Source organism: Erigeron canadensis, chromosome 3 (assembly GCF_010389155.1).
Source record: "Erigeron canadensis isolate Cc75 chromosome 3, C_canadensis_v1, whole genome shotgun sequence".
Lineage (NCBI taxonomy): Eukaryota > Viridiplantae > Streptophyta > Magnoliopsida > Asterales > Asteraceae > Erigeron > Erigeron canadensis.
The window spans coordinates 47,549,282-47,558,178 of record NC_057763.1 but is presented as its reverse complement, the minus strand read 5'-3'; the positions used below and the strand labels follow the sequence as shown (position 1 = coordinate 47,558,178).

The following is an 8,897-nucleotide window of genomic DNA, read 5'->3' as shown; positions in this document are numbered from 1 at the left end:
TATGCTAGCTAAACGTAAAATATATTACTAGTGGTGCGGGTAACTAATTAATTAATTAAGTACGTACATATATAGATTAATAATAATAATAATTCCACATATACAACAATATAATAATAATTAGTGCCTAGGTAGAAGATATATATATGATTCAAACTCTTAATAATGAAGGAACGATCGATCAATAGGCCAAACACCAGAATGCCTGCCTGCTGCGTAGCTAATGAAAGGTTTATGACAGATGCATATTAATTATTGCAAAACCTGGCTATGATCGATTATCATAGAGAAACGAGGAAACATCCATGGGATAAGCAGTAGTCCCGCCCCCTGATGCGAGGAGGAAGTTTTCCATGAAATAAGGATGATGATGAGCAGCAGAAGCATCCATCACCACAAACTGCATGTCTTCAGAGGGCTTCCAGTGTCGCTTCCTTTGGTTTATGAACCAATTGTTTATCTGCTTCTGATCTAGTCCTGTCGACTCTGCCAGTGCCAATTTCTGAGCCTCCTGTGCATCCATCAATTGTATATATGTACGTTACGTATGATCAATTATATGTATCATAATTACGCTCATTATCAATCGCATGTTAATATACATATAATTAGTCGATCAGCATATATATATAAATTACCGAAGGGTATGGCCATTTATAATGTCTGGTCCACCAGTCGAGCAACTGTTGGCGAGCTTCTTTTGGTAACTTTCCTTTCTTTCTCTTTTTCATGAACTCTTGCTTCAGACTTCCTAAATAACCACTATACTTGCGCAGTAACTGACCCTTGAGTTCCCGGTCCTCAGCTTGGGGATCAACCAGCAGCTGCTGGTTGTTATTTGCATCCACCTCTTCTTCAGACGAACCGTTTTTGTCCATTCCTCCGTCACCACCAGCTGGTTGATTTTTACATCAAACGCACAATGCAATAAGTGAAGGTGTTTTTTTTTTTTTTTTAATGTATAATAGCTAGTGCTTTCAGTTGCATGCATACGCATTTATATATTTATTTTAATTATTAGAGTATAGTTTTTACAACATGGGCCTGTTGTTATATATATATATAAAGAATATACGAGTATTACTTTAAAGATGGCAAAAATATATATCTTAACATCAATAACTAATATCATCTGAACCAAAAACAAATACTAGCTTGTATGATTTTCTCTATTAATGCTACACATTTGGTTGACATACATATACCCGTAACAAAAGAGAAGAAAAAAAAAAAAAAAAGCCTTACAGGGTGAAAAACAATGTAGCAGATCAACCTAATAATATTGCCAAGAAAAGAGACATATAATTGTACTTGTAAGCATCTACAATTCAGGGGGGTGAAAAAGAGCAAATATGTACAGGTTACTTGACTGTGCAAAACAGCTTCAATACCAAGATAGAGTATTGAATTAAGATTCATTAGAATTAGATGATAGGCGGGCCGGGGCATACATACAAACCATATTATTATATATATATATAGTCCCATATATAGCTAGGGTCATAAAAAATATATATAGATCATGAGCCTCCTCCTAATATATATGTCATGTATCATGTTTCCACACAGGAAAATGATAAAAACTTTTGGAAAAAAGAAACTTTCACTAGAATTGTGAAAAAAAAAAACTGTAGGTAAACTATTTGTCTATTCTTGGAAATTGTGTTTAAACAAAATTTGAAAACAACAATTTAAGATCCAGTATAAAATAGTACAATATTCTTTTTGGTGATAGGTAGTAGTACTACTAAAGTATAAGATTATTAATTAGTGGAGTATTACTCACAAGATAATCAGGTAAAAACATTTGTCTTTAATTGTTAGCCTCAATGACATGCAAAAAAGTATTATAATACAACCACCTCCTAAAAATATATGAATCATAGCCCCCGGGGCTAGGGCTATATATGTTTATCATCTTTCAATAAAAAAAAAAAAAAAATATTGGAACCGGACACTAATAATTAAAAAGAAGCATATATAGGTCGATAATTAATTAGGATGAGATAATTAAAAGTAATTAGTAAGATGTTGGGGGTACCGGCAGCAGGATGATGATGATGAGAAGTGGTAGTAGTAGTAGAAGAAGAAGAAGTGGTAGAGATGGAGATTTGTTTGAACTGGGATTCAACTCGGGAGAGAAACAGCATGGCTTCTTTGAAGGGTTTAGAGAGTTCCTGTTCGTATTTTATAAGCATCTCACAGTAAGCCTCCATGAACTGATCCAGCCCTGGATCTTGTCCCAGTCCCACTACTATATTCATCATTCCCCCATCTCTACATGCTTCTTCCAGCTTTTCCACTACTTGTGGTGGTGCTCCGATCTGTAAATACACCATCATTTTATTTAATCAAAAATACTCGCTAGCTAGCTAGCTACTACAATATACTATATCGATCTAATCTTTTGATTTGTCAAATATCACATGCAGCATATATGTTTTTCCAAGTACTTACTAATTAAAGATAGATGTAAATTTATTTTTGCATCTTTAATGAATACATACTAGTACTAGTATATTGTTTTGGCTGCCCCAAATTATATGTATATTCTCTGTTGATGAAGTGATAATACGTAGGCAGGCGGCAGCTTACTGCCAAATGAAGAAAGGACTAAAATAAAAAGGGATGTCAAACAACACACACAAATCAAGAAAAGAAAACCCACCCGTTTCAAGGGTTATAATTTGCATCTACTGCTAGCTGATCATTCAAATTAACTTTAGCCTAGCAGCTAGCTACACTGCTGTAATCCATTAATTAATTGTGTATAGTAATAGTAGTAAAGTAATTGAATTATATATAGTAAGCAGATCGATCCATAAAAATAAAATAAGTATATATATATATGGTATATAAACAAAAATAGATAGATCTAGAAGGATGGATAGATAAACCTGCCTTTTGACAGTTGAGATAAGCGGATAGGAGACGAGGGTAATGAGGATGAGCCATGATTTTTGCTTTATTAACAGAAGAAGAAGAAGAACAAGACATGAAACCTAAACTTGCTGCAGATGATGACGATCCTCCTCCGTCAATATTATTAATGTCTTGATCAAGCATCATCATGGCGGCAGTAGTAGTGCTATGATGATGATCTACTAAAATTAGGTTATTATTATTGTTATATGAACTAGTATTAGAGACGGTAGCAGGAGGAGGGAATGGAAGACACAACGACCCAGCTGCTGCTGCTGCTGCTGCTGCACTGTTGTTATTTCCAAAGGAGAAATTACATGATGATGCAGTACCTCCTCCACTTCCGCTTCCACTTCCACCAACCCCCTCCATCTTAATAATTTTATATTCCTTCTATTTATTTAGTAATACTAATTTATTTATTCGAGTATTTTCTCTACCTATTATACTACGATCGACTCTATTATATCATGAGTAATTCTAAATGCAACTACTGAAAACTAGTAACTACTACTATTATATCATCATTTTCATTAACTATATCAAAAGAACCAGACTACTGCAGGAGGAGGGTATACATGTATCATATATCTCTCTGTCTGTCTGTCTCTCTCTCTCTATATATATATATATATATTTATTTGTATGTGATATGATGATGAGGGAAAAGGGAGAGAGAGAGCAAGAAAAAGTTTCTCCCGAGAATTAAGCTTACAAAAGGGCTGGCTCTGCTTTTTTAATTGTTTTCTGAAAATCTATCCTATATAACCATAATGCCAACTATATTTCGATTTTCCATAAAGTAAGTACCTACACATATATATACTGTATATAATACTACTACATAGTCTCACACTTACTTAATAACTTAAAGCTACACGGAATGAGGCGTGTGATACTCATGACATGCCCAAAAAAAAAATATAGAAAAAAAAAAGGGGCTTTCCCTTTGGGTTCTCGTAACCCCTCACTCTTTAGGTTATCTCTAATGTTAAAGATATCCTTAATCGTGTTTTAGCTGTTACATCATATCCTTACAAAACCTTATACATTTTTAATAGATCCTTTAAATCCAATAACTTTATCTCCAACCATACAAACATCCTTACATATCATTTACCTCCAAATAAAAACAAAAATATATTTGCTAAAGAATAGTAAGGGCATGCCCTTAGCTAATTACATTTTTCAAAAAATCCTTAGTTTTAGACAAGTTTTAACAATAAAGAATATCCAAAGGCACCTAAAGACGTCTAAAGACACCCCATTGAAGATAGCCTTATAACCAAAACTCAATCATATATAGGGTAACATCCCTTTTCCAAAAGGCAAATATATAGGTTTTCATGTTTTAAAAATCATATCATTATTTTATTTTTCACACTTTGTTTTCCAAAATTAAGATACAAATTATTTATATTTGTTTATATATTTAATATAATAGAGTTGATAAATACAAATGCCTAGATACTAATAATCATATTAGACAATATGATTTTGGAAAACAAATCATGATTAGTCGTTGATTATGATGGGTGAGGCCATAAACATTGGGTGACGACTCATGAGATTGGTGGTGTAATATGGATCTATATTATGTATGATGGTTACGACGATATGTAAGACACGATTGGCATAAACGTTCCTAACAGATTATAATAAGTTGGGCCATGACATGTATGTATATATGTGGATACACTCATTGAGCAATCGCTTATTGTTTAGTTCTTCCCATTTTTATAGGCAGCCTAGAAGATCCAGACAAGAAGAAATTTGAAGTTTAGAAATTGCTTTGGAGGTGGAGATATCTTAAAATATATTCGTCGTCAAAGGTTAGTGATCCCTTATATATATATGCTTTTGGTACTCGTCAAATTTTCATTTTTTTTTAAATGAACATTTCATATAAGACGACTTAAAATGGAAAGGGGTAGCTATTTTCCCAATAACTTTCGTATGTCAACAACAACGTATGATTCGTATGTCATTATTTTTTAAGTGTATACAACAAAATATGTTTTAACTTTTAAGGTGTTCCGTCGTAAAATAATGAGGAACATATTTGGTATGTATAGCGAAAAATTCTTTTTTATGGGCCACCATATCGAATGAAATTCCTAACATTTCAATTTAAATGTCGTGATTTGATATTTTATTTTTAATATTTTTTTTTAAATTTTGATCATAAATGTTTTTATTGATTTATATAACACTTCATTCAAAATCTTTGGTTTAAAAATCTCATAAAAAATCATTTTATAAATAAATCGAAATGTAAACGTATAAAGGGAAACAGTACAGAGCCAAGCATTGGCTCTTTAGCTTGGTTTTGGCTATTTTTTAACATATGAGAGCATGCCACATTTTTCGCCAATTTGAAGCCAAAACTTATGGTGTAGTGCCAAAACTTATCAATTCTTACCATGAAAATAATTACCAAATAAACAAGCACAATACAAATAAAATTAAAAACATTACAACTAGGAATAAAAAAAACATTACAACTAGAAAATGAAAAAGAAACTAATACAACCTGTCATGAGGCCACCCATCAGCGATGTCGCGTTTGCGTTGCAAAACTATGCTACACACAGGATCGACCAAATGATCGTGAGGTTGAAAAAAGAATAAGGATGTCTTCATCCATCGTCTTTTGTTGTTCTGATTCTAGTTGGGATTCTGGCAATTCCTTCGCAAGCTTCTCGCGATCTTCAAGCGCGACCATCCTCATTTGCCGAGCGAGCCTCTTTTCTTTTTTTGTTTGTCAAATTCACCTCCCTATACGCCTTAACGGATTCAAGCAAAACATCTTTACTTTTGCCCGAACCCGCTCCTTTACCACGTGTTTTGCGAGGAAACGATGACATCGAGTTCTCATTCAAATCGAGAACTCGAGTGTAGTAACTCGATTCATCGGTTCGAACCCTTTTCTCACTCCCGCTAGTATCATTGGTGCGAGGAGTGTCAGACGTAGGAGTATTAGGCTCGGTCGAAGTACCACCAAAACCACCCGTCGGTGGAACATACGAGAACTTATCATGTTCCCTCACAACTTCTCAAGCTTTAAGATGTCGAAATCTCTTATTTTTGTGTCGTTTCGACCACTCTTCTAAAGCTTGTCTTAAGATATAGGCCTCATCGGCACTTCTACCCCATTGATGTTTCTATAAACACATGAAAACAACACACACACACACACACACATATATATATATATATCAATTTATAAAAGAACAACATGTATATAAAAAAAATGATAATTGGATGGAAACCCCCCGATCCAATATACCATTTGGTACTCACTAATCCCTCAGCCAGACTAGTGTCTAGGTGATTCTAAACCACTTAATAATTCTCTGATTATCTCAAGTTTGCATTTAGCAAAACTCGAACCCAAGACCTTTCATTTAATAATCCCCTTAATACCTATATATATATATATATATATATATACCTTTTAATCTTTAATTCTTCATAGTTGATTTTTTGGTGCTCGGTATTTTTTAGATGTTTTTTTGTTTGTGAGAATCATTTTGAAAAATATAAATGAAAGAAGTTTATGTAGAAGAAATAATAAAGAGATGATATGAATTTTTTAGAAGTGGGAAAAAATTAAAAATTAAAAGGTATATATATAGGTATTAAGGTTGAGGGGTAATTTTTTAAAAAATTTCAAACGGTCACTTAGCAAAAAAAAAAAAGGGTAACAAACACGCTCCCCACGTTCACTTGTATCGGCCAAAATGTGGCAAATTGACCTTACCGATGGAATATGTCAATGTTTGCCAATACACATGTTATAATGTTGTCAAAGAGCCGATACTAGCCAAACAAAAGAGCCGATCCATTTTTTCAACTGCACCCTTACCCTTAAATTTTATTTTTTAAATTATTTAGCGAAGGAAGGTGTGGGTACGTAATGGAGGCTGAATTAAAGTTTTGTTTATGAAACATAATCATTTTAGTTCTTCCAATCAAATTTTTAATTATGTAAGAAAAAGAGATAGGTCTCACAGCAATTAAAAGTTGGTCTATAGTTTGTAGACAGTCCGAATGTCTCTTATTGTACAGTATTTATTAGGAGTAATTGTTTTTAACCATCAGTTTGGAAGTTTTTTTTTTTTCTTATATATATATATGTTTATTGGAGGTATTCTTTTTTTTAAAAAAAAAGTAACTGCTCAGTGCCGCCTTCCGCGAGTTTTGAGCCCCAATACCTCGATGGTGTATGGAGGAGGTTAAGATGTAGGCAGACCTTACCTCAACCGAAGTAGAGAGGCTGCTTCAAGTTTCTACCTAAATGGTAGAAAAGGCCCTCCAACCTTTGCATGAGATGAGGATCGAACCCATAACCTTTGTCTCCAGAAGCAAGTGTATTTACCACTGATCCAACCATGTTGCTTTGGAGGTATTCTTTCTATAGCTATAAAATCTATAAACAATATACATAATTAAAAGTAAAATTTTTTTCATTTCATTAACCAATTTACATAAAACGTTCAGTCGATCGGTTTCATAATTTCATCGGAATAGAATTAGAATAAACAGTTAAGTAATATGCAAATATAGTAAATTAGAATTTACTTCAAAATTAATAATTAAAAAGAATTGGAAGTTGTCAGGGTTGTTGGTAATTGAAGCATGCAGTGCAGAGTCTTTTGGTGAAGATACATAAAAAAAAAAGATAGAGATTTGGGTTTAGAGTCTAGTCTCATCACTTGGTTTCTTTCTTTAGGGTTAGGGCAATTTGTATGTATATCTTTTTTTTGAAATGTAACTTTTATTCACAAACTGCCATCATCAAAAAATTGTGATGAGTCCCCATACAAATGAAATTTACAGCAACTTGAATGTACACTAATCCTCCCAAGTAATTGAGTGGAACTTGGTTATATTCCTATACCATAAAAAGTCTAAGATTTTGATGTCTTGAAAAATCTTATCGACATTTACCTTCCCGTTAGCGAACTTCTTTTCGTTTCGAGCCAACCATAAGCACCAACAAGAGATGAAAATAATACCTTGTACCCATGAAGCCAATCTTTTCTCCAACCTAGCACTCGAATGAACATCAAACAGGTCATTGACCGAGAACAAAAAAATAGGTTGAAGGTTACACCAAGAAGAAACCTTCTGCCAAATCTCCATACTGACTTCACAAGAACAAAAAGATGATTGACATCCTCCTCCTCCTTCTCGCATAAAGCACAGAGTAAAGAGTTGAATCTGCATTATCTGTCCCTAAGAGCAAGCATAGTAGGAATACGATCCAAGCCAACCCGCCACATGAAAATATTACACTTTTTAGGAACCCATTTTGACCAAGAAAAAGTAGAACTATTGTTGCAAACAATTCCACCTCTTAACCACTCTTTCACACCTTTCACACTGAAGCTCGTATTTTTCCCCCATTCCACAACCAATTATCCTTCCTTAGAGTCCCTGATATACCATCTAGCAACTGATCCAAAGCAAATCCGCCAATATCAGGGACATGATCTAGCAGCTCCCTGTTCCTATCCCCCCGAAACGAGTAAACCCATTTAGATTGGAGTCAAATTTCTCGAATACAAAACATTTTTATAAAAGATAATGGAACCAATTATTATAAAACATTTAACATTTAGATTGTATGTATATCTATGGAACCAATTATTATGACAACTAGTTTTTAGAATGGATAGAAATTTACACTTTAAAGGAGACAAAAAAAAACTTTATCATGTATAAAAACTCAATTGATAAAAGTATCTCCAATGAATAATTTTTTTGTCAATTTTTTTCATTATCTTTTTCGTAAAAAGAAAATTAAGGTTTTTTTTTTCAATATCTCATGAGATTGTGCCTTTAGTTGTTAACCAAATTATGAAACTTTCAAAAGCACCTTGATATTAATGAAAACAAATAAATAATATCACTAAATAAAACTTTCATATCAAGTGATATTAATTATGAATATTAAGTAATATTAATCA

General features: G+C 33.2%; 1 protein-coding gene across 1 annotated transcript; it reads right to left on the bottom strand.

Moving 5' to 3' along the window:
* Positions 1-211: 211 nt before the first annotated feature.
* On the bottom strand, positions 212-3,294 carry LOC122592276 (homeobox protein knotted-1-like LET6). Its single transcript, XM_043764463.1, has 4 exons — positions 2,902-3,294; positions 2,042-2,324; positions 639-895; positions 212-511 (listed from the first exon to the last, which is right to left on the bottom strand). Exons 1-4 carry the CDS (start codon positions 3,292-3,294, stop codon positions 269-271), a joined length of 1,176 nt encoding a protein of 391 aa, XP_043620398.1. The 3' UTR covers positions 212-268.
* Between the last annotated feature and the right edge of the window lie 5,603 nt (positions 3,295-8,897).

What these genes read in the sequence shown, in the direction of transcription:
- LOC122592276 (XM_043764463.1), bottom strand. Translation starts at nt 3,294, where the DNA reads ATGGAGGGGGTTGGTGGAAGTGGAAGCGGAAGTGGAGGAGGTACTGCA. An exon ending in CTTATCTCAACTGTCAAAAG is followed by an intron (nt 2,325 to 2,901) that starts GCAGGTTTATCT and finishes GTGTATTTACAG; the next exon opens with ATCGGAGCACCACCACAAGT. An exon ending in ATAAATGGCCATACCCTTCG is followed by an intron (nt 512 to 638) that starts GTAATTTATATA and finishes ATGGATGCACAG; the next exon opens with GAGGCTCAGAAATTGGCACT.